The 25,997-nt window shown below is 44.3% G+C and overlaps 1 protein-coding gene across 3 annotated transcripts in view; it reads right to left on the bottom strand.

Moving 5' to 3' along the window:
• Positions 1-25,997, bottom strand: part of HIPK2 (homeodomain interacting protein kinase 2) — a 213,064-nt gene that overhangs the window by 39,562 nt on the left and 147,505 nt on the right. For all 3 annotated transcript variants that reach the window (XM_019515382.1, XM_019515384.1, XM_019515385.1), the window contains exons 3-7: positions 14,965-15,088; positions 12,766-12,885; positions 7,913-7,999; positions 6,757-6,941; positions 3,257-3,419 (exon numbers count right to left, since the gene is read on the bottom strand). In XM_019515382.1, the coding sequence (XP_019370927.1) occupies positions 3,257-3,419; positions 6,757-6,941; positions 7,913-7,999; positions 12,766-12,885; positions 14,965-15,088 (679 nt within the window). The remainder of the gene's footprint in view (positions 1-3,256; positions 3,420-6,756; positions 6,942-7,912; positions 8,000-12,765; positions 12,886-14,964; positions 15,089-25,997) is intronic.

Raw genomic sequence — 25,997 nt, 5'->3', positions numbered from 1 at the left:
AGCATGCAACTTGATAATGTTCACTGTAATTTTTTACAGGGCCCCAAGTTTCACTTGGCTTCACATTGAAACCTTTAATGAGAAAATTTTGCAGGAGAGAGACAGACCAAAGACCATTCATCCAACTCTGCTCAAAGTGCCTTCAACATGGAGACTGGGAACAACAAAGATCCAGTGGGAACACAGTATCAAATTAGAACAACCCCCCTTCCCACCACTGCTTCCACCTGCTCACAAACACATTGGAACCAGCCCTGGAGGACTGTAAACACTGTGGACATGCACGGGTCCTCAAGGAAAGTCTTAAGACTAGAAAGTCCGCAGAGACAGTAGCACCAGAGCCATGTGCTGCCTCCATAACCATGACTGCTACCTGTACTGCACCATTACAGCCACTAGGTAGTCAAGGGTGTCCGCCACCTCCTCTTCCTCCTCACTCCAGTGTACAAGTGGAATGAGTTCCTCTACACAATACACCAAGCAGCAACCACAGCCACTCCCATAGGGACCCCCAGGAGTATCAAATGGGGAAGGAGACAAAACCCAGAGATTTTGTAGCGGAAGTGGACACAGAAGAGCCAAGACTGGTTGTATGAAAGAATAGATGCTGTGACTGGGTGGGCAAGTAGGGGTTCATTGTCCATCTGATAGACATTCCAAAAGAGGAGAGTAGGACATGTGGGTGGTGCTTGTCTAGGAATAGGATGGATAAGTGGGAAGGGGAGTGGTAGGAAGAAAACATTTCAACTAAAAGTTTTACCCTCTCAGCCAAAGAAATAGAAGCGTCTCCCTCCCCTGTAAGTATTTTTCAGAGATTCTTTGAGAAAGCTGGAGATATCAGCCCTGCCTCTCACATAAAACCTTTAGGAGAATTCAGAAATTTTCACTGAGCCACCCATAGAAACTACATGCTCCCTTTTACTGAAAGGATATAAAAGCTGTATTTTTCTTTAAAACAAAAAAAAAACCCACACAGGCACATAATCATGGAAATATAAAATGTAGCTGGACACCCAACCCATCAATGGGAGAGGAATCACTATGACAAATAGCCCATGGGTCTGTTTTTTGGAAAATCCCATACTGAAAACACCATAACTGGCAGAGCCTCCCAGACCTCGATAATTAGTGGACACGCAGGGACACATTCTTCTTTTCTTTCTCATCTTAAGCAGGATTTAATTCTGCTAAGGGTCTTATGAAAAGGAACTGCTAGTGAGGCACAAGGTGAGAGACTCCAGTGTCTAATTAACTTGTGCTGTTTGGTTATAGTGAATGGTATCACAGCCCAGAGGCTTGGGAAAAAGTTACCAACAGAAAATTGGCAAGTTTAAGAGCAACCTTACTCTCCACCCCAAATTCTAAAAGCAGACAAGAAAGAATGGTCACCAACATTTACAAATGATGGCCTGCCACATCAAACCACAACCAACAAATGACCTACCATTGCATACACTGATGTGTCCTCTGCTTAATGAACGATTTCTACTAACCTTTTCGAACCACAAGTAACAGAAAATTGAGCCAGCGTGAAATCTGGATTTCACTTTGTAAACCTGGATAGAGTCTTTCAGACTTTCAATTTCTGTGTTACTGTCAATTCCACAATTATATTAGTGACCCTTATGGCTTCTTCTTATAGTCCAAAAAGAGACTCCCAGAGCAATCTGCTCTATAAAAACCCTAAAGAATGGCAGCTGCAGCTTGCTTCAGTATAAGGACAGATAAATTATTATCAATTAAAGGGAGTGAGGGAAGGTCTTCTGCATGTCAAACAGTTGTTTGGCAACTGTTTGCTGTGTGTCTACTACCCTACAGTAAGCAGAAGCTAAACCGGAGCAACTTACCCTTGAATGGAGCAGGAGTAAGTGGCTCCAGTTTAGCTTTAACTTCCTGGAAGATAGGAGTCGACTTACAAAGTTGTCATACAACAGCTGTCCCTCTCCTGCTCTTTTAACTCAGTATAGTTTGCTCATCAGTCCATACCCTCAGTGTCCTACAGTCCTATCCCTAAATGCATACCCTTCCATTTAGGGCACCTATACACATGCAGCAAGGCTGCTCCAATGCAGTGTAATTACATTAAATTAGATTAATCGAGTCTGCTGGAGTGTGGTAGTTACCGTGCTCCAGCAGACTCCAGTATCATGTATATCAGCATCCCTGTGTTTAAAAATGGCAGTGGGGGCACTTTAACTAAGGTACCCCCACTGCCATTTTTCAGCATGGGGACTCTAATACGCATGATGTTTCGGGCCTTTAATTAGAGTGGCTCTTGGAGCCACTCTAGTTAAAGCACGCCCTCCCCCCCCACATACTCTCAGAGCACGTGCATAAATGCCCTTAATGACTATAATACTAGGTTAAACCATTTATGTTGCTTTTGTTTAAGCCATGCCAACACTGCACACATCCAGAAGGCATCTCTCTGCCTGGGGCAGCCCCAGTGCACAGGCTGTCACTGTGCTGATGGTGGCAGTGTGTTTAGCTGTCTCTGCAGCAACAGCTATTTTTGCATCTTCCTGCAATTTGTGCCTCCTCCTGCAACCATGCCCCTCAGTTACGCTACTGCATACATCCACTTCTAAAATCACTGAAGAAACTCTGTGCTGATATACAAGGCCAAGGTAGAAGCAGAAGACACAACTAGTGCAGGCTACACAGTGTTCAATGTAGGAACTGTCTGTGTGTTTGTACAGTGTAAAGTACAATGGGGTGCTTCTCAGTTGGGACTTCTGTCCTGAATTGTAAAGGCTAATGATACATAAAAATAAGGAATAGTACCAAACTGTCAGGGAAGGAGACTCTAAGATCTTATTTTTGCTGAAGTTATACAAAGGTTTTTATTTATCTTCTGTTTGTTATATAAAGGTTTAGTTTTACCATAGTCATAATCTGAGTAAGTATTGTAAGATCCCAAATACACCTGTTTGATTGTCACCAAGCAAAATCCTACTTGTTGCATCAACAGACACACCTATCAGAGCTTTTTTTCCATAGCAACTTTCTGGGTAAGTGGTATTTATCATACTCAACACTGGCATAAACAAAGCACATTTCATAAGCACACACTGCAGCACAGAACTACACCTCTTCCTTGTGAAAGGCTAGACAGAGCTCAGGGAAGAAAATGAGGTACAACTGCACCAGCTTACTATGTGTGTATTGAAAGAGGCACTACACCTCTGCTCTCCATTTTTTAGAACTCTGTGGGGTCTCTATTTTTTCAAGCTCTGGTTGTTCCCAACTACCTTACCTGATTGTGGACAGTGTTCAGCTGGTTGTTAAAGGTCATGGTCAGGTTGGTAGATGTGCTTGGTGCCACATGTGTAATGAATGGTGTCTTGCTCTGGTTCACTGTGTCATACATATTCACTCGCCGCTTACAAATCTCCATGTTCTGGAAACAAGACTTGACGCTGTTTATTCGAAGGGTGTGAAAGAAAGAGGCAGAGAGAGAGAGGAGACACAGACCAATGAGTAATGTTAACAGGCAACCACAGCTACCTAGCATTTTGTCACTGAGAGCCAAGTAATCAAGGCAAGTCAGAACTCCCTAAACTAAAGGCAGGGTAAATTTGCACTTTATAGACTAACTAAATCAGAAATATATAACATAAGTTTCCATGAACTCAAGCTCACTCTATCAAATGCTCCCTAGACTAATCAATGCTCCCCAATCTGTTTGAATGGTCCCTTTCTCCCACATGGTCCCACAGTCACTGAGGGTCAGGCTCTTGATGACTGTATTGGAAGGGAACGAGCAAAAGTTTGAACTAAGAATGCTTGGTTCGGGATTCCTGAAGACCACATCCAGCATGAGTGCTACAATCTGAGGCATGGTCAGGCACAGCCAAAGCTGTCAGACTTTGGATGGGAGGAAAAGAAAATCCACCCAAGAAACATGGAATCTTTTCTGACAGTCTGCAAATGAGAATGCTGGAAAGAAATCATATCATTCTTTCCTCATATGAGGCTTCTTTGAAGGCTACTTTTAGTGTCTCTTCCACTTGTGAGGAAGTCTTTTGCTGTGCATCTGAAATCTAACTTGTCCCTTTCAAAAATATTGCTCCTGTAGAACTTGAGGCATTTAGCCCATTGGTCCAAGTCCAGCAAAGCACTTAAGCACATGCTTAATTTTAAGCACGAGTTAAACTGTTAAAGTTAATGGGGTTACTCCCATGGCTCAAAGGGATGGTAGGATCAAGTTAAAATGCTCACTGCCCTCCCGAATCCAACTCTGAGGTTGCCTCAGAATCTGAGCCAACGCATAGGGAGTGTCGGGCTCTCCACCCCATCGTCTATCCACGTCACAAAAAATCCTTACACTTTACTTACCATATTTTTTTTTTTCAAAATGTTCTGAATATGGCATTGGAAATATAATGCCCTTTACCTTCAGTAAAATGCATACAAATCTTTTTTTGCTCTGCTACCTCACCTGCCTTGTGAGGTAAGTATTTTCATTATTCCTTTTTTACAATTGAGGGAACTAAAGCACACAACATTGAGAGAGACTTATTTTGGGCAAAACCTTATATTTTTCATAAAAGCTTGATTTTACAACAGCTAAAGACCAATAAGAGATATCCATAATTTTGTTCTAAAATTCAATTTAAAGGGTTATTTTTCAAAAATAATAATTTCTCACAGATGCCCAGACCTGGGTTTCTAATTAAGGATTTAGACTATAAGCAAAACATAGACAAAACAAAGATAAAACTGATTTCTTTGATTTCATAATCTAAGCAGAGAGAAATTTAAAGAAGTAATGAATATTAGCATTAAACTTTTAAAATATATTTAGCTTTTAATAATCCACGATGCTTCATATTCAAAAAAGCACCTGGAGAGGGGAAAAACTAAAACAGAAAGACTGTGGCATTTCAAGACCCATGCAGTCAGATATGGGGAGCTAGAAGTCAGATTTGTTTTGTGGCTTCTTTGGACCTACTCCCTCAAGAGTTGGGCCTTGCAGTCTTTACTCTGAACCACGCTACCATAGAACCTGCTTCCAGAAACTAGTTCTTTCCTATATGTTCATTTCCTTTGTTTCCTGAAGATTATAACTCCCAGCATCCCTCAGGTCTTTGAAGTTACTATTCCCAAAAACAAGGACAATTATAGACAAGACTTTAAATCAACCTACCTATACCATTTAAAGCCTGTGGTCCTGACCACAATCAAAATTTCTGATACAGAAGGAGCATGCAGTAACACACCAAGTTGGTAACATGTTTGTTATCCAGCATATCGGTCCCATTTTTTTTATACAGGTAAAATTCCCACTGAGCCCTGCCTCAGTAAAAATGTCCATCTTTGTTTTGCCGGAGCACAGTGTAAGTAAGAGCTTCAGGAGAGACATCCACTGAAATCAGTCAATTGAAATCAATGGAAAGGTTCCTTATGGCAATGGACTAAGGCCAAAGTCTCTAAAATTTTAAACAGTTGCCACACATATAAAAAGGATTGTTGCCAATAAAAAGCACATTACAGAAAATCAAAAATAGATTTGTGTGTATTATTTTCATAAAACACTGTAATGCTTTATTTATGAACAGCTTTATATAAAAGCAGTTTGCTCCCTCTGTTTATAGTGATGATCTATCTTACTATGTTTCTGCTGCATTTATTAAATCAGACCCTGTGCATATATGGCCTCCTTAATTACAGACTGCTTCACAGTCTTTAAGGTATTTATTCTCACTGCACCCCTCTAAGACAGGATGATACTAGTATGCCCATTTTACCGATGGGAAATGAGGTGCAGAGAAACAAATGGCCAGATTGCTGCTGCCTAAGTATATGCTGCTGCCTAAGGATGCAAACAGGTTTTCTGTGGGGCTTTGAGGACTAGATACTGAACTCCCATTGAAATCAATTGGAAGTAAGTATTTTTTGCTTCAGAAAATCTCTCTGCAAGCTTATCTGCATTTGTAGGAACCTCCACACCTTTAGAAAATATGGTCCTAAGTAACTTGATCAAGGTCATGTGGATGTCTATACCACAGTAGTGAACTGAACTCAGGTTTCCCTCATGCTAGGCTAGCGGGGCTCTGTGGCACTGGCCTTAGTGTAAATGAGAGTCAGGCCCTAGTGAACCACGTTTCATAACATTGCTGGGATGCCATTCAACAGATGTAGAAACAACTTCAAGTGATTTGCTCAAGACTGCATTGGCAGTCTGGGTATAGAGCTAGGAATTGAACTCAAATTTCTTGTTACCAGGTCTTTACTTTAAAACTGGGGTCTCAGCAAGCCAGTAACAAACAGGTATCAGGGGCCATAACCAAAATACCCTCTCCATCTAGTTAAAATGGTGGAAGCCTCTGAGCCAGGGCTCTAAGCAGGACACAGGTACATAGGAGAGGGGAGGTTTCCACTATGGATCAGGTTGAGAACCACTGCAATAGCTATGGAGGACTCTGCTTCGTTTTCCACATGCACTAATTCATGGATCCAGTATTAACTGGACATATTTTTTCCGCATTTTAGTCTGGATGGATGCGATTATTGAATATTATAATACACATAGTGTGTTCTGCAGTAGTTTGGAATGCCATGTAACTGCAACAAGTTTCTTATTTGTGCTAGATTTAGCACTTTTAAAAACAAAAATAATATCTTTACACCTAAACTTCTAAATACTGTTACTAGGCCCTTCTATCTACCTAGCCACAACCCAGTGCCCCCCATATCCTGTAGGTTTTTTTTTCTCTCCAACACCCCAAACAAGATAGAAAACAGGAAGCATACTGTGTGCTGTGGGGAAAATCAAGCAAATGCGTCATGGTGACAAAGGGGTGGTTCAGAGTTTCAATCGGTGTTATTCTTTTATCTGCATCTATAGTCAACATCTTCTTTAACAGATCTATAAACTCGCGCCGGTCTGCCTTTTCCACCAACATATCACTTCCTTCCAAATCTGTTGTCATATTCACCTGGAAGAGAAAGGACAATCACAACAATTAAAAGAAAAAGCAGATGGCCAGGTCTCCAACAGATCACATCCTTTCCTGGCTGAAGCATCTTTACAGCATGTTACCATCTCTAGTGGGGTAGCGCCTAAGGTCACAAGGAAGACTGAGGTGGCCAGTCATTGTCATCTGGCTAGTGCAAGCCAAGTCTCTAGACAGGCAGTTATGTATTTAGCTCATTTGGGTCAATGGATAATGAAGCTCTTAGTTACCCTTCACTGAAGATGAACAGCTTCTGTGTAGTAACAGACAAGCTCTGACAATCATTATGTCTCATATAAAGCACTATACAATTAGACTACTTAATTATGTGTCCCATGACACGAAAAAGTAGATATCAGCAATGTTTCCTATAAACCTACTAGTTATCTATCAGTGCTGGGAAGAAACTTCATTTCATCTGATCAATTTATTCAAGTCTTTCCTAATCCCAGACCTCTATTTCTGTGGATTAAAAATACCATGGGTAGTTTTTGTTGGTGTTAACTTAAATAGACCCTGACCAAATCCACTATCAAAACAGGAAAATAATAGTATTAAGCAGCAGCAGCAACAGCACTTTTCTTCCACAGAAAGCAAATGCTTTACAAAGTGGGTACACATTATAATCATCCCCATTCCACAAGCTGGGAAAATGAGACATAGAAAAGTTAGGTAACTTATCCAAGGTCACACAGAAAGTCAGCGGCAGAAACCAGAACAGAATTTAAACCTTTTGAAGCTCAGCCCTGTGACCTTGCCTCATAATGACAGTGCCACCTTATATCTCTTTCACCATTAACCCTGACCCTGTGTGCACAGCCCCATAGCAGCACATGAAAATTGGGAGCCACCTGGACAGGTATAGTCTTGGTTTTTCTCAGGGGTTTCTCCTTTGTTTGCCTTGCCCAGAAGCATGTGAAGCATTCTTGCTAGTTTTTCACCAACATTTTTACCTGTGCCATATCATCCAAACAGTTGAAAATGTACTTCCTTGCTTCCTTCGACTTAATCCCCGTCTCTGCCTCATGATCATCTGGTGTCTGCTCAAGACAGGAAAAAGCTGTTTAGCAGAGCTGCCCCATATTTAAGTCCAAGTGATATGCCAGCCCAAACTGTGCACCCTTTTACAGAATGTTCCATATCTCTTGCCTGACTGTGTAACATAAATAGCACTATATACAACATGGTGGCCCCCCTCTACATGTTACACTATTGTGCAATTACCTGATTAATTGTGCAATTGCCTTAAGACCAGCTACACATGCAAAGTAAGTATCATGCCATAAAAAGCTCCAACCAGCTATAAAGTTAGTCCTTGAAAATGTGTACTAACCTTCTAGCTGGTTGCTATTGAGCTTTAATTTGTAGCAGGGTCTCCCCTATGGCTAGAATCCACATCAGCAGCCACAGGGCTGCATCATACTTAGCATGAAACCCCTGGGTCAGGGAGACGGTGGGGGTTTCACGCACCCCAAGCCTGGGAAGTCACAGCTGCCACAATCCCACAGACCTCGGGGTTTCACACCCCACCCCACACCAAGCGTGGGAGATTGTGGCTGCTGCAGTCCCCCATGGCTGGGTGTGCATAGGACACCCCTGGGGCTGGGAGCCTTTCAGCTGAGGGGGCTTCCACCTGTCACAGCTTGCTTCTTGGTGGTGCAGGGGGAGCCCAAGATCAGGTCCCCCCTGCATCAGCAATAAGGTGCAGTGGAAACGAATATATGATCCCACTATTGTGCATCCCACCATGCACATGTGGCATGGCAAGAGATGCAATTGTGTGGATCGCACATTAGATCCTATCACACCTTTACCTGTACATGTAAAGGGGGCCAGTGTCTGGTATACTTATATAGCTCATCTCATATCCAAGTGTCCCAGAATGCTTTCTCTCCTCCACTACAGGCCTTATATCCCTATGGTGCCTTACTGAACCCTTCCCCATTTTTGCTTTTCCTTACTGAACCCTTTCCCATATGTAAGACCTATGCAACATCCTGTCAGCCAGGAAATTACACAGGAGTCTCCTCAGAGCCCAAAGACCCCATTCTTTGTTAAGTTAAAGGATTCTGTGTTGAGAAAACCAGGCACTGATTGGCTAAGGAGTTTGCTAAAAGGAGCTTAAGATGGGTTACTTTGAAATGTGAGTTATCTAACTGCACAGCAATTATGCAGAGATTGGTCTTGGAACTCATCCTGTTTAATATTTTCATTAGAGAGTTTGGTGCAAGAACTAGATGTCTTTATGAAATGTGTAGACAGCAGTACAATGGAAGTCATTGCTGATGTAGAGAAGGACTAGATGATTATACAATAATAAATAGGAGCTGGAGCTGGAGTACTGCATCCAATTCTGGGTTCCACACTTTGCATCGGGCTCCACTCCCATGCATCAGCAACTGGGAGAACATCTGTTCACCAGGGCACCCCAAGGAAAGGCAAGGTCTAATGGTCACAAACTGCTGGAATCCCATTTCAGACTGGACATAAGGAAAAACTTCTTTACTGTCCGAGTCTCCAGAGTCTAGAATAGACTCCCCCCAAAAGTGGTGCAAGCACTACACGGAGGACGTAGTCTTTTTGGACTTTAGGAAGGCGTTTGACACTGTCTGTCAACCCATCCTCATTAAAAAATTAGGCGACTGGTGTCAACTGGGGGGATGTGGGCACGCCAGAAGGAAGGAACAGGCTACAATCAGACCTAGACAGGTTACAGAGGTGGGCAGATGAGAATAGGATGGGTTTCAATACGGACAAGTGCAAGGTGTTGCACCTGGGGAGGAAGAACCAGCAGCATACCTACAGGCTGGGGAACTCCCTTCTCGTCAGTGCACAGGCAGAAAAGGATCTTGGTGTCACTACTGATTCCAAGATGAACATGGACCGCCAATGTGGGGGCGCGGTCAGGAAGGCTAACCATACCTTGTCATGCATCCATAGATGCATCACGAGCTGGTCCAAGGAGGTGATCCTCCCCCTCTATGCAACATTGGTCAGGTCGCAGTTGGAGTACTGCATCCAGTTCTGGGCACCACACTTCAGGAGGGATATAGACTTCATGGAGAGGGTCCAGAGGAGGTCCACTCGCATGATCAGGGGTCAGCAGGGCAGGCCCTATGAGGAGAGGCTAAGGGACCTGAACCTCTTCAGCCTCCACAAAAGAAGGCTGAGAGGGGATTTGGTAGCCACCTATAAACTTGCCAAGGGGCACCAGCAGGCAATGGGAGAGTCCCTGTTCCCCTGAGCACTATCAGGGGTAACAAGGAACAACGGCCATAGGTTGACTGAGAGTAGATTCAGGCTTGATATCAGGAGGCGCTACTTCACAGTCAGGGCGGCTAGGATCTGGAACCAACTTCCAAGAGAAGTGGTGCTCGCTCCTACTCTGGGGGTCTTTAAAAGGAAGCTAGATAGACACCTTGCTGGGGTCATTTGACCCCAGCATCCTTTCCTGCCCATGGCAGGGGGTCAGACTTGATGATCTGCTCAGGTCTCTTCCAACCCTACCAACTATGAAACTATAGATACCTTTAAGAAATGGTTGGATGCTTATCTTCCTGGGGTAATCTGACCCCAGCTGACTTCCTGCCCCTTGGGCAGGGGGCTGGACCCGATGATGTCATGAGGTCTCTTCCAGCCCTAATGTCTATGAAATCTATGAAATAGATAACCTTGTTGAGTGGAGCAGTAGAAATGGTCTGAAATTTAATAGTATAAGGGACAACACTGAGAACTTGCACTACTAGATGGGAATTCATTTACTGGAGGCAGGAGAGAAGGACATAGTTATATTGACCGATTATAGGATGACCATATATTATCAATGTGATGAAGCCATGAAAAAAGCTAATACCTGATGTTGGTGTGGCCTGAAAGGTACATCTAGTAAAGACAGGGACATATTAGGCACTGGTAAGATAACATTTAGAATAATGTGTAGGATTTTGATTGTCTCTCTTCAAAAAATTAATTTAAACTTGAACAGGTATAGAGAAGGGTTGTTAGGAGGGTTAGTGGATTGCAGAGTCTATCTCATGAAAGAAGACTAAAAGAGTTTGGCTAGATTAGCTTGGCAAAATGAGGTTTAAGAGAGGATGATTACTCTTTATAAATCTATTCACAGGATGAAAATCACTGAGAGTGAAACACTAAGTTAAAAAAGATTAACGGCACAAGATCAAATGCATACAAAATGGTCGAAACAATGACTAAAAAAATGAAAATGCATATCAGAAAAAGGGTTTTAACCATTACAGCATTGAAGTTATGGATTGGTCTTCTGAAAAAAAAATGAGAGCAAAGAATGGAAATTGCTTCATGATGAAGCGCAACAGGTTTACAGAAGAGATAGTATAACAGGAAAGGCATGTTCTAGGTATAGCAATCTGAGTGTCATATGTGATTCTGAGAACTTGGTATCTCCATATAGGGATTGAAAGGAAACTCAGTATCTGGATGGAGGTATCTGAGGTCCCAGGCTTGGAGGTTTCTGTTAGTTACCTGTATGGGGCTAACAAGGTTGTTTTTTTTCCTTTCATGAGAACATTACAAGATTTCCTCTAAAGCACTGGGCATTGGCCAATGCTAGAGGTGGGAGTTTAGCCTAGGTGTACCAGTTCTATTAAGGTACTAACATCTCAGATGCACAGAATTCAACCTATTGCCAAATTTGGGGGCATGAAATAATTTTTTTCCCCACGTCAGACTGGTATTGACTGTGGGAGCTGCAGACAGGGGAATGGGGTGGAGAAGGGGAGGAGGTGGAGCAAGGTAGTCTTTATCTACCTGATCTTCTTCCTAAGAGGGAAGAGGTGGTAAGGGCTTAAGGCTGCAGGGAGGCAGGGGAGCACAGGGAAGTACAATAGGGGCAGAGCAACTGGGGGACAGGCAGCAGCTATGGCTCTGGCCCCGACCCTGGAGTTGCAGCAGCTGCCTTCCCCACCACCACCACCACATACTCAAATCCAAGATGAGGGGCTTTATTCCTCATGTTCAATGGGGGGCGGATCCCCATCTTGGATTTGAGCAAATCTGGTATTTAACTGGTTCAGATGAAAGCATGTTTAACTAAACAGAAATAAAACCCATCCAGAGGCAGATTTTACGTAAATTAAGCTTCACTTCATCAGCCATAAATCTCAGCTACAAAGAGCAAAGATACAAATGACAATCCCAGAATAACAGGATATTTCTCTCTCTAAACCAAATTTTAAAAGTCCCCCATACACAATTCAAGCCTGAACTGCTCCCAGTGGAGTAGGACTTAAAGGGCGTCTTTACACGTGCTCCAAGGATGGGCGGAGGGGGACACTTTAATTATTGCAGCTCTGAGAACAGCTCTAATTAAAGCGCCTATAGTGTCTGGTGTATTCAGTGTCCTGTACTTCAAAATGGCGGTAGGGGCACTTTAACTAAAGTTTGTCCAACAGGCTTCAATGAAAAACACCCCTGCCAGCATTCTGAAGCATGGGGAAGCTAAATACATGAGATGCTGAGGCCACTGGAGTGTGCTAATTAGCATGCTTCACCAGATTCGATTAATTGAGTCTGCAGTACCAAAGCAGCACCAAGGTCTGCAGTATCTTGGCAATACCAAGAACTAACTATAAAACATTCAAGCCAGCCAAAGTTTGCATAATTCTGTTACGGTAGTCTTATCTCAGCCTGTACCCCACTCCCCACCAATAGCTCAGTTATGGGAGGTGTGTCTATGCATTGCAGAGAGATGAGATCTGGGCCCTGAATTCAACAGGATGTCACTTTATTTCCAACCTACTGTTGCAAGATGAAGGAAACATCTTCCTACCTTCAGCCTCCACAAAGGATACGGTGAATCTGTATCCCTGTTGAAAAATCTTGTAGTCTTTGTCCCTGCGCTTAGCAAATACTCTGCTGGTAACCCCTGTGTCTGTGAAATATAGCGAATCTGTAAGAGAAGGATGAGGGGTCACTGTTCAACCTGTGACAATTTCTGGTGGTTTTCCTCTTGGGAGGACAGGAGGTATATAAAACAATGGAACAAAGCAAGAAAGAGAAAAACGTATACCACTAATCTTTAGTGAGGACACACTAACAGGAACAATAAGCAAGAGAATTCTCATACACCTTAACAGACTTCCTCCCTTTATCATTAATGTCTATGGGCATTTCCCCTTAAAATCTATACAATATTCTTCCTTTCTCTTTTAAGCCTATGGATAAGAAGGAATGAAGTGCATGTAGACATTAGAGGTTAAAGAATATTCACGGATTTAAATAGAAAGCTTTCATTGATTTTTATGAAAAATTCTCTTCTCTGAGGTTTACCATATCAATAATTTGATACTTGCACTCTTCTTCCAATGGGCAATGCAGACTTTCTCATGAGCAATTCAGAGGATAGGGCAGATAACTATGAAGCCAGTATCTGTGAACATAGGTGGCCTGTATATTCAGGCAAATTTATACCATCACTTTGACATATATTTAATTTGCAGTTTCCATATGGTTTACTGCACTTGTCCTGCCACTAACTTTCACAGACTGTCTCAATGGTATACCCAGGCCTACAAGAGGCTACGTCTCTTTTTTAAGAGCTTGCAGTTATTTACTGAAAAAAAAAAAGGTATGCGATTACGTAATTAAAGACTGATATTAATGCACAGATAGGCTGGCACATGAAATTTTAACTTTGGCCTTTCCTGACTTCTGAATGCTTCACTTTAAAAACTCAATATTCTTCTGTCATAGGAAATTCTTAAGAAAAGTAACAAGTATTTCTGAAATGCAAAGATGGAGGGGACAAAAATAAGTATAAGCTGAAGCTGCCAGGACATCAAATCACTGCCAGTCCTGCCTTGTTCAAAGCACCTATCCTGTCTTTCGAGTTTTTTAAGTGCATCAGGGAGAGGGTCCCTCCTGCACTCCTTAGAAACGTCAAGAGCTGTTCTTCAACCCACTCCCAATATAACAAGCCTATAGAGTTGGAGGCAGAGGCTCAAATTCGGCTCCTGCTGATCTCTCAGCTCCACAGAAGCTCTCCATAAACTTGACTAGAGCAGAGTTTCTCACTGTGAAGTGAAGTTAGCTGTGCTTGTATGTACAATGATTTCTTTCTCAGCTGTGCACTTTATGAGGTCTGGAATGGGGGAAGCTACGCTTCAGGCTCGGTATGTGATTTTTCAAAGGCTCGTTCGTTTGTCAGCTCAAAACTGATTTCCTCTGGAACAGCTAATGGCACTACATTTTGCTGAAGGCTATTTCCATGCCAAATTTTACCTTTAAAGCATTGGCTAAAAAAACTATTAAAAAAAAGGAAGTGTCAGGAACATTTTCATAATGGGAAAAAAATACATATATATTTTGCCCTACTGTCCTTTTTTTTTGCACTTCCTGCAAAAAGACCTCTTTCAGAACTCAAGCCTACAGTTGCAGAAAGTCATGAACAACTGAAAGAGGTGATTAGAACTGAAACTGTTATGCAGTCTGACCTGTCAAAGCTGCTGCATCATTTGTTATAGATATAAGAGGAACATAAAAGGCTATGCGAATGAAGATATGAAGATCTACATTGCTATGCGAATTCTCTTCCTTGTCATTCCTTTTAATATATGTCTTCATAAGGGGGATTATGGAAAGCAGTAGAGTTCACACAATTTCTTATAATATATCAAATAAACCCTTATTTAATACTTGCTGTTACAGTGGAGTAAGGATGTTGCTTTGTTCAGTGATTAGAGATCATCTACAGAGCTTTCTAATCAACAGGAATTTATACTTTTGATTGGCAGTTCACTTAGACAGTCAGTCCTTAAAGGCACAGTACTAAGAATCTTATTGGTTACCTAGAATATTACAGGTGGATAAGGAAAAGGTTGTTTTAGAATAATAAAAAACAAATACAAATACCTTCTGCCAGCAAAAGAATACCAAGGTAACAGTCTGTTCATTATTTCTTATACAAGAAGGAAAAAAAATCCACTGTACTTTGATCATTAGCTACTTCACCTTCAGCATCCATACCAACCTGATCATACTCTGAAGCTCCTGGGTATAAAGGCCAGCCCAAGAACAACTCTGCAATGACACATCCCAGTGACCACATATCAATTGCTTCACAGAATGGTAAACCAAGGATGATTTCAGGGGCTCTGCAAAAGTAAAAGATAGAAAAAAAATGTCACCATTGTTAAACACACACTTGCCATTTGTTGAGATCCATGTAAAACAGTTATACCCAACAAACCATATGCAGTACTCAGTTGCCCAAAAGTGGTGATATACTGTGAACAACAAGTTAGCTGGTCTAACAAAACCCAAGAACTATGCAACATATTCTAGCACTCCATCTGGTACTAGCAAAGTATCTATTAACGAACCCACTTGGCATATATAAAGGCACTGCCTTTACAGGGTACTCCTGGAACAAAACTTAGTCGAATTATGGTAATACTATTGAGTCTTAACATTTCACTGTTCATCAACATTTCGTCTATGGATTTTAGAACTCTTTACAAAGGACAGAACTTTCATTATTTCCACTTTGCAGAAGGGAGAAACTGAGCCCCAAATGAGGAGAAATAATTTGATGGTCTCAAACAGCTAAAAATAGAACCAAGTTTCCTGATGCCTCATCTCCAGTGTCCTAGTTGCCTTCATTCACAGAACTTGAACTGCTTTATAAACATTCATACCACATTTACTTGTATACCAGACAAGGTTCCCCCCCCACTTGCAACTGGCATGGGGAAAAAGCCCCTCATCTTATAATCGCATACAACATCTCACTAAATACATTGGCTATCATTCAACTGCTGATAAAAGCAGCAAGTGCTCAGCAATGGAAACCAACTATGAAGTTGATTAAATGCAGCCAACACTAAGCACTACTATAAAACACATGGTCCATACATTGGGCAAACATGCTGATGGGAACCTACTATAAGAACAGGTTAGTGTAGCTCATCTGAATAAGACATATGGTAGTGCCCATTAAGAGCAGTCCCCCTCACCACCAACTCTTTTCCAAATCATGGTAAGTCACAAAATTGCATATAGTTCAGCCAAAATCCCTGTGGCCCCCTCTCTGACACATATGAATAGTGTGGCCCTGCCCTCTATAAGGTGAAGCCAGAACAGGTCGCCCTGTGCCTCATCTACATATACATTTTTGAAGCATCCCAGGACTTGTGACAAGAACGCCTGCTTCCAGTCATGAGTGGGAGCTAATTAGTACATGGATCCTTTGTGGGGGTATCTGGAGTACAGGGTAGTGGGAGAAGAGGTGATGAGGGGGGCAGCCTGGGGTTGGGGCTGGAGTTTGAGCCAGAGCCACAGTTGCTGCCTGCCACCCCACACTGCCTCTGAATGCTCTGCCACTCCTCCCCTGCAACCCCCAGTCTCTCCCCCAACACTGCTTCTCCCTCTCTGTCCCCCTCTGCTGCACTCCTCTTTACCTTTGCGCGGTGCCAACAGGCTCCATCCCTGCTGCAGCAGTGGCATGGAGCCGGCACTGTTATTCCTGCCTGGCCCTGTAGCAGCAGTGCTGGCTCCCCACTGCTCCTGCTATGGGACCAGGCTGGAACAACAGTGCCTGCTCCACACCACTGCTATGGGGCCAGGCTGGAGCCATGCTCTGTGCCCTGGGCTGCAGCAGGGATGGAGCCTCTTGGTGCAGAGGAAAGGTAAGAGGGGACAAGGGGTTGAGGGCAAGCAGGGGGGAGAAACTTTGGGTGGGATGGAGATGGGAGGAAGGGGGACAGGGACCTGAGGCTGCAAGTGGCAGAAGTGGTATGGAGAGGGGAGGAGTGGGGAACAGGGGAAAGGGAATCAGGGCAGCCCAAGGCTGCAAGAGGGAGGGCAGGCACAATGAGGAGTAAGTCGGGGAGGGGGACAAGCTGCCTGCCACTATCATTGCCTGACCCATTTCTTCCTCCCATCTGCCTTCTCCCTACCGCCTCCACCATTATTTGTCCCCCACCACCTTACCCCATTGTTGCCCCTCTCATCACCTCTCCCCACAGCTCCTGCAGTAATGGGAGGAGGGATGAATTTAATATGATCTTCCAATAATTAATCTTCCACACCTGGAAAACTATAATAACTTTACAAATTTTCTGTGTGCAGAATCTAATTATTATGGGTCTTCTTACATTTAGGGTCATCTTGTATTTGAGTAAATATGGTAGTCCTGTAAGGTATAAACATATTTTTTACTTTTTTATATAGATGAGCACATAGGCAACACATAAGAGGGGCACGGAGGGGCATGTGCCCCCCCACCCCAAGTTTGGCCACCACTGAAGCTGCTACCAGCTTCTATAAGCGGTCGCTGCTCACAAGCCACTACCGACGTGGCTGGTGGCGTCTGTGAGTGGTCGCTGCTCGCCACTCCTGCCTCTCCCATCCACCGCCTGCAGGCAGTCCCCACTCGCCACTCACCACCATGGTGCCCCCCGCCCTGCCCCTGTCTTGGAAGGCACCAGTCGTTCATGGATGAGCACAATGTAAAACAGAGAAACAGCTTGGCACCGCCCCCCGGCTTCTATCTATTCCAATATATCTCTACTGTTTGCTTCAACCAATGCCAGGTGAGGCTGAACACACACCCATGTAGCATACTCCAGCATTAGAGGGCCTGTGAAAATGGAAAAGGGGGAAGGGGTTAAAATCTTTTATTTCTGAGAGGATTTAATACAGTATTTCACAATTAACTTAAGTGCTCACAAAGAGAAGCTATATCTTGCCTTTATCTGCAAAGTTTTAATCTATTCAGGTCACCTCCAGCAGATGCAACTGGTCCAAAGCTTTTCTTTTTTAATACAGAAAATTCTAGCATTAGAGAACTAAAACAAAAGCCCACACCTCTTAGACTGAGCTTCCAAAGACCCATGGACTCCTCAGCTGCTTTGTATTTTAATGGCAACATTCATCTAAGAACTTCAGAGCACTTTTCAAGAACTGAGAGATCCATTCTTATAGCACCCCAACAAAGACAATATGTATTGTTTGTTAATAATTGCATCCTTTTGCAGTTGGAAACTGAGGCACAGACACCCTGCCTGATCTTCTTATATTTCTTGCAATTCTTCCATGGCCTCATTAACATTTGATGCTTTCCTAAGGTTCTAGCTCCAGGAATATGGAGATTGTGTCAGAATTTCAGCATTCGTTAGTTTTTTTTAAAGAGGACATTTCCAGGCCACATAGCCCCAGTAAAAAACTCATGGGGTGCATCTACACATGCAATTCATGTGCCTACATTTTTTTGTGCAGAAAATTCAGGCTTATTAAAATGCTTCCCAGTGATGTCTACATGTGCACCCTGGTCAAGAGCAAACTGAGCCCCAAAGGAGCAGCCCAGTCCAGGGGTGCTCCTGCCCTGCTCTGTCCCCCTGCAGCAGGCAGGGGGAGCTCCAGGCTCCTCTGAATGCCAGCCCTGGGCTGTCAGCCCCCAGCTCTGGAGGGTGGGGCAACCTGTTCTGATCTCCACATGGCTAGAAGACAACATCCTGTGGAGCTGGGACAGCTCTCCTTGCCCCCTGTGACCCTCTGCTCCCTAGGCTGGCTTAGAGCAATTTGCTCCTGGTCAGCATCTATAGGTGCCTGTAGATGTGCTGCAGGGCTGCTCCAATGCACTGTAATTACAGTGCATTGGAGCAGACTCGATTAATCAAGTCTGCTGGAATGTGGTAATTACTGTGCTCCAGCCATCCTTGGGGTCTTCTGTATTAGTGTCCCTGCACTTCACAATGGCAGCAGGGGTGCTTGAACTAAAGCTCAAACAAGCTTCAGTTCAAGTGGCCCTGCCATCATTTTAAAGCACAGGGATGCTAATACACAAGAGGCAGTGGCACTTCAATTCGAGTGGCTGTGGTGCTTTAATTTAAAGCATCCCCTCCTACCCCCAGTGCACATGTAAAAGTGCTCTACACATGCACTTTGGCGCATTAGGTTAATAAATCGATTTCTAGTACCTGTATCTACAGGCACTAGAAAATGACGCATCAGACTAACCTACTGCACAGTAATTGCTATGCATGTGTAGATGGTGGCACTTTACTACACATTCGATTAGTAGGTGCAGTAAAACAACTTGTGTAGATGTGCCATATAGATAAGCCATAAGGCCTTGAAAAGCAAAAGGCAAATAAAGAGAATCCGAAAAGTATTGTTTTTAAAGCTTCATGATTTTAAAACCAGTCCCAGTTTCTGGGGGTCTGACTCATGGTTTCAGAATGTTTGAGGTTGGCAATACTCAACACAGCAAGTGCCTCTCTGCCCATGTTAGACTCAGAAATAAAACCCATGACTTTCAGCCTCCTCCCCCAACCACTGGGTTGTCTCTGGGACTATGCCATTTTTCACTGACATACCCCCAGGAGACTCAAAATTCTCAGCTGCAGTTGAAAACTCAAGGTATTGCTTCTTCACGTAGAGATGCATCTTCAGCAAGCAACTGAGCAAAATGGGTGGAGCATTCTTCATTTAATAAACTAGCAAACACACAGTAATGATAACCCACACACAATTCCCAACACAAAATCCCCTTCAACACTGAACTGACTTGCAGTGATGAAAACAAAATTGTTCATCCCCAAACTCAGCACCCCAGAATCTAAGCATTGAGGAAAATTCGGGAATTTTAAGCCTGAAATGTCTCTGATACCCCTACACAGAATATGCTAAAAGCCTGAGTTAAAAATCAGCCCTCTTCAGCACTCCTAATTTATTCTGTGATTGCTACCAGCTTGTAGATCCACTATTGCTTTACATTAGTCTGCACGTCACTTCAAACTTTCTTATCCCAATATCATGAGATCCCTCAGGAGCAATGGCAAAGGGTTAATTTTCTAGATCTATCATCTATACTCCCCTCCCTTCCTTCCCCACACACTGGCCTGCACCCAGACAAAAATGTAGAGAGAAAAAGAAGACAGCTATGGTGACCTGAGTCTCATTACTATGTAAATCCTGTATTCAAAGCCATCTGCCTCTCCCTGTCTGCCTGCAATGTTATGAATGAAGCCTCTCTGGTCAGTAATGAGAGTTCAATCTTGCACCGCCTGAACTTGAAATCCTATCCATTAGCTGGATGGGAGTGGGAGGCATTATCCAGAAGCCCCCAAACCCATGAAAAACCAACTCAATTTCATACACAGGTGTCACTCCACCAACTGCCCCATCACAGCCTTTCTTGTTCGTAAAGAGCTAAACTGACCACCATGTCCACTGTGGCATTGTTTCCCCATGAAACAAGCAGTGGCAATTCAGGCTTTTTTACTTTGCTCTTCCAGCATACCTCAGATTTTACCTGGGGGGTGCTACCTGAAAACTATGTTGCCAGCTCTTCAGATTTTTATCATCTATCTCATGATGTTAGGTGTTTTTCCTAAACTTCCAGTTAGTATCATTATACGGTTAAGTAAGAATCTCATTTTAAAACACACACACCCACACACGCGCGGTTTCTAGCCCTTATGGTTGGGGAGAAGAGCTTGAAAACATGAACCCCACAAGTCAGAAAACCACATGGCACATAAAAAAGAATATTTTTTTACCTCATCATTTTTAAACTGATCTTATGATTTTGGGGGTCTTGACTCATGAACTGTTTGAATGTTGAACTGATTAAATGCTGGTACTAGGTTAAACATTTGTTCAGTCTCCTTGCTGACTGGCTCTTAACAGGAGTGGCAATTAGTGTCCATAATGGTTTTGGATTAGCACTGTGAATTCCTGTCTATTCAGGGCTTCAAGATAGCTAGTGCCCTAGGCATCCCAGAATAGGGGTTCCCATGTATCTCATCCACAGCCCTGCACTATTACCTTATACCTTGTTTGGACTGGTAGTGCCACGGGACCCTACTTCTCCTATCCTGCAAAAAAAAAAAAAAAAGCCAACTATTGATCAGTACCTGAACAGCAGGCAGAGAGAACTGGAGAACTGCAAGTAGTATTATACATCAGATATGGCTCCAGATAACCCCTCTATAATACGTAAGACCAAAATCTTTGCATGCTTTGGAGCACAGGCACTAACATACTGGAATGGGCTACCTGTCTATCCAGCCCCATAGCCTCTCTCTGTTAGTGGCCAATACCAAACACTACAGAGGACCGTGATGGAAACCTGGAAATAAAAAGGCCTGCCCATAGCAAAAGTTTCTTCCTCCTTTGCTAGCTGGAAGTCATCCTAACCCCTAAAGAATGGGCATTTATATCTTTTATGCAGTATTTCTCAAACATAACAGCAAAAAGTCATTATGGATGTCATTTTAAAAAATCTTACCAAGCTTTCGGTTTCAGCAGCTCATTGTGACAATGGTTTCCAAGGACAAACAGCGCGTTGTTTTAAATTATGTTTGCTTTTGTCAGATTTAATTTTTTTGACTTTCATGTTATGTTCCCTTGTTACTTCACTGGAAAAAAAAGATTAAGCAGAAGCCTTGAATTCACTGTCCCCATGACATCGGTTACGTATCTAACTTTGTATGTCCTCTCTTGTTTGTGCTCTCTAAACTAACGATTCCACTCTTGTCAGTCTTCCATTGTGTTGATGTCTTTCTACGTCCCAAATCATTTATTAAGCTCCTTATATTCCCATTAAAAACCTTTTAGGGAGGAGGTGACGAGGAGGCATCTTATACCCTTTCTCCTTCCAGTACTAATATGTTGCTTGCTTTTGGATAACTGTGGTGCATCTTGTTTGAGTGCTTCACAGAGACACAATGGTCTTACTCTTGAGTGGCTACCGTAAATTTAAAATCCACACCATGTATGAATAAGGGCCTACTTAATTCCTGATTTCACGCATTTCATGGAAACCGCAAAATCTGGAATTGTCCACAAAATTCACTTTAAAAAGTTAATAAAAATAAAATGCTGGCTCCTCAGTGGGAGTCAGCAGTCCTTTCTGTGATGGTCAGGCCTTGCAGCCTACCTGGGAGGGAAGATGCCAGCTGGTGGGAGTGCATAAAGGGCAACAGACAAGGAGATGGCTGCCCCACTCACCCCTCCTCACCCTCCCAGGGCCTCTCCACCAATCAGCACCGAGGGGCAGGGCCACATGAAGGGCAGCCAGCAGACAAGATGGCAGCTGCCCCCTCATCCCTTCCTTCCCCACCAGGGCCTCTCAACTCAATTTCATACACAGGTGTCACTCCACCAACTGCCCCATCACAGCCTTTCTTGTTTGTAAAGGGCTAAACTGACCACCATGTCCACTGTGGTGTTGTTTCCCCATCAATCAGCACTGAGGGGCAAGACCGCCCAAATGGCAGCCAGGCCACAAGATGGCGGCTGCCCCTTCGTCCTTCCTCCGCTGCTGGGGCCTCTGCCAATCAGCACCAAGGGGCGGGGCTGGTGGAGCACACCTAGGAAATAGCTGCAAAATTTGCTTTTTATGCCACAGCCAATGCATAAAGATTGTTTAGTCTCATGGCCATTTAAGTAGGTTCCTATATATGAGCAGTTCAGGTTTCTTCCTTTTAATGTTTACTGCCTTGTATTTGTCAATACTGTATTTTATCTGCTACCATGCTGTTGCTACCCTTGTCGTCTTCAGTTGCCTTGACTTCCCTAACCACTTTTGAGCCTCTGCAAACTGTGGCAGCCCCCTGTTCACTCTCTGCATTTTCTCCCCCGCAACATTTTATAAAGATATTAAAAACTCTGCGGTCCTAGTAAGGGAAGAAGGTTTACTCTGCTGTTTCTCCTTTTATTCCTAGATCATTTAGATATGGTTCAGACACCTGATTAATTGTATTCCAAAGGAAAGACAACATTTTTGTATCTCATCCTGTTTCTATCAGAGAGCACCTCATACTATAGCTATTAGAACTGTATGGCACAGTAATACTCTATCAAAGCTTGTGCACTTCAGACTATTGCAACTATAAATCAAAGAACAGCTCATATGGTGACTGGTTTGCCTTGGAACGCTACCCTGTATTTATGTTGTTTTCTATAAACCTCTTCCCTGTGTGGTCGCATAAGAAAATGTTGTTCACCCTGGCAATACTGCTACTTGCAATTGTATAGCACCTTTTAATTGCCAAAATGTTTTCCAAACACTAATTAACTGGCTTGACCAATTAATTTACTAATACAGGTAAGGTATTATTCCTATGTGTTTGAGCCTTCCAAGTTATTTAGTGAGGACCAGAACAACCTGAGCCCTACCTACAAACTTTGTAATGGATTAATCAGCAGCTCAGTCACAGCCCCTTAAGTCTCTACACTTTACACAGTAATCTGGTCAACACTGGGGAGCAGTTACAATAGTATTCACTCTTGCCAATGCCACTTCAGCGGCACCAGTATTTAGCAACATTAGGTGCCTTGGCATGGATGAATCTGCTATTCTGGTAGCCAGTCAACCTGCTCAGAGTAAACAGTCAACAACGCACTGAAAACAGCTTACACTAGTGCAGCTGAACCTAGGCTTTTTGTCACAGTACTAGTGCAATATTGGAAAGCTAGTGTAGCTTTTACTCATTCGGTGCAAAATCCTGTGTTCTGACAGCTCTGTAGTTCCCAGATTCTCTGTAGTCCTAAATTTGCCGATGTTATGAAATGCTGTAAGGGCAATCGATGAATGCTGAGGGGCCCAGTCTGCTTGAAGCAATAAAAATCTGTCGAACCTCTGCTGAGGGATTCTTTTAATCTGCTCCTTCAGGAAAGAGTGTGAGAGAAAAAAGGGAAGGTCCCTCAATACCTTGAGAAGGCCAGTTAGTGACAGGGAGAAGACAACGTTTAGCAAATCACAAACCAAAAGCAGCCATCCAAGCTCCTAAAGCCAGCAGGGACCTAAACTGGGGCCATTTCCTTTTCAGCATCGTACAAGTGCACATCTCATATTCAACCCTCCACCTCCACATACATACCACTCTACACACCCTTCTAGTTCATCACTCGCCCCACAACACAGCTCCTCTCCTTTTCAATCATACCACTCCCTACCTTCTCCCTGTCCAAAATTACAAAGCTAGGTCTGGGCTATCCACTCTTTTCAATTCAAGCAGTAAGGGGGAAGGGCTAGACAAAGGGGAAGGAAAAAAAGACAACCTTTTTTTAAACTTAGTAAGCAAAGCCAAAGGCAGGTTTCTGCCCTTCTTGTGAAGAGCATCCCTCTCTCCAAGACAAGCCTAAACTCAGGTGCTATTGTGGTTACTGAATGTGGTCACTAGATACCGCAAAAGTGCAGGAACGTCCCAGGTTTATAATTCTACCCTGGCAACGCATGACTATATACCAGCGGCGGGCAATTATTTCAGATGGGAGGCTGCTTACCAAGTTTTGGCAAGCTGTCGAGGGCTGCATGGGTAGCCCTGCCCCTTGATAGGTGCCCTGCCCCCTGGTCACCATCTAAGGACTGAAAGTCCCACCCCTAACCTCTGACCTTTGTCACCACAAGTCCCTCCCTTTGTCCCTGGAAGTACTCCTTTGGGGAAGAGGGTTTGCCATCTTAGAACGGGGAAAAAAAAATTAAATTGTATACTAAAAATCAAACACCCGTAATAATATATTTTAATTTAATTAAAAAATATATTTTTGTCCTGATCTGAGTGTATTTGTACTGTATATGCAGAAGTGATTGCATAATAGCTCAAAATGCAGTCTTACTCTTGTATAGTGTGTGGGATGTACAGGGGTGTTGGGGGTATGGGTGCATGGGTGTGGGGTTTGTGGGCACTGTGGATGTGTGTGTGTGTGTGGGTATGGTATTTGTGGGGTGTCTGATTATGTGTAGGGAGGGTGTGGCTGTGGGGCTTGCAGGAAGGGTTTGAAGGTATGTGGGGTATGCATGGGAGCCCCCTGCACGCGCCCCCTGAGCCGGTCAGCACCTGCCCCCAATCCACAACAGCCCAGAGGCCACGTGCCCTGCAGCACCTCTGTGCCACTGCCAAGAGAGTGCTCTGCACCAGCTCTTCACTGCTTGGCTACATGCAGCGTAGCAGCATGTAACAGCATGTGCAGCCGTGACCCTGAGTGCCCCACGCCAGCTCCAGGGCTGAGCAGCAGTGGCAGCAACAGCTGAGCAGAAACTGCTGCTTGGTGTGGGGAAAAGCAGCCCCTCCCCTTTGCCACCGCCGGGCACTTTTTGCTGAAGCCCACCAGAGCCATCACCGTACTAGGCTGCAGTGCAGCTCCTTCACCGCCCAGCACAACAGCAATGACAATGTGGAGCAGCTGCAGGGCAGCTCACAGACGGTGATGAAGGAGATGCACCGCAGCCTACTGTGGTGTGGGCTCTGGCTGGCTGCAGCAAAAACTGCCCAGCAGTGGTGAAGGGGAGGGGCACCTTTCCCAGCGCCAAGCAGCAGTTTTTGCCCAGCTGCTGCTGCCACTGCTAAGCCCCGATGGGTGAGCCCAGAGCCAGCGAAGGGCCCAGGCTCAGCAGCGGTAGTGCAGGACAAACTGCTGCTCAGCGCAGGGGAAAAGTGGCCCCTCCCCCTCCCGCTGCTGGCACTTCCTGGTACAGCCGCTCGGAGCCTGTGTGAGACTGCCCTGTGTCTGCTCTGTACTTCCACTACTGCCCAACAGGGAAGCCTAGAGGTGGTGATGATACAGTGGAGATGCAGAACAGCCATGCACGGGCTTTGAGCAGCTACTGTAAGAAGCACCAGCCACATGGAGGGGGAGGGGCTACTTTCCCCCCATACTGAGCAACAGTTTGTCCCATGCCATCATTGCTCAGCCCAGATGGGCAAGCATGCGGCACACGGGGTCGGGGCTACACATACTGGTCCCTGCCTGTACCACAGGGCTGGGATGGGGGGAGTGGGAGTGGGTGGGCATGTAGGAGCACAGTGACAGCCAAACAGGAGCGCAGGGCCTGCGCCAGTACCCCAGGGCCAACGCTGGCAGAACCCAGTGAGTCCTGGCCGGCAGAGGATCTATGGAGCTGGGTCAGCTTCTCTGTTTCCCTGCTGGTGCAACCCAGCCCAGCTCCAGACCCCTGCCAGCCTGCACCCTGGGCCCCACTGGTGCTGGCCCTGGGGCAAGGGTGCAGGCTCCATGCTACCGCTCGCCCACGCGCTTCCACTCCCCCCCCCC

Source organism: Gavialis gangeticus, unplaced genomic scaffold, assembly GCF_001723915.1.
Source record: "Gavialis gangeticus isolate Ggan-Ray unplaced genomic scaffold, GavGan_comp1, whole genome shotgun sequence".
In the NCBI taxonomy this organism is placed as follows: Eukaryota; Metazoa; Chordata; order Crocodylia; family Gavialidae; genus Gavialis; species Gavialis gangeticus.
Note: the sequence above shows the minus strand (reverse complement) of the source record. Positions and strands in the feature narration are given on the sequence as shown.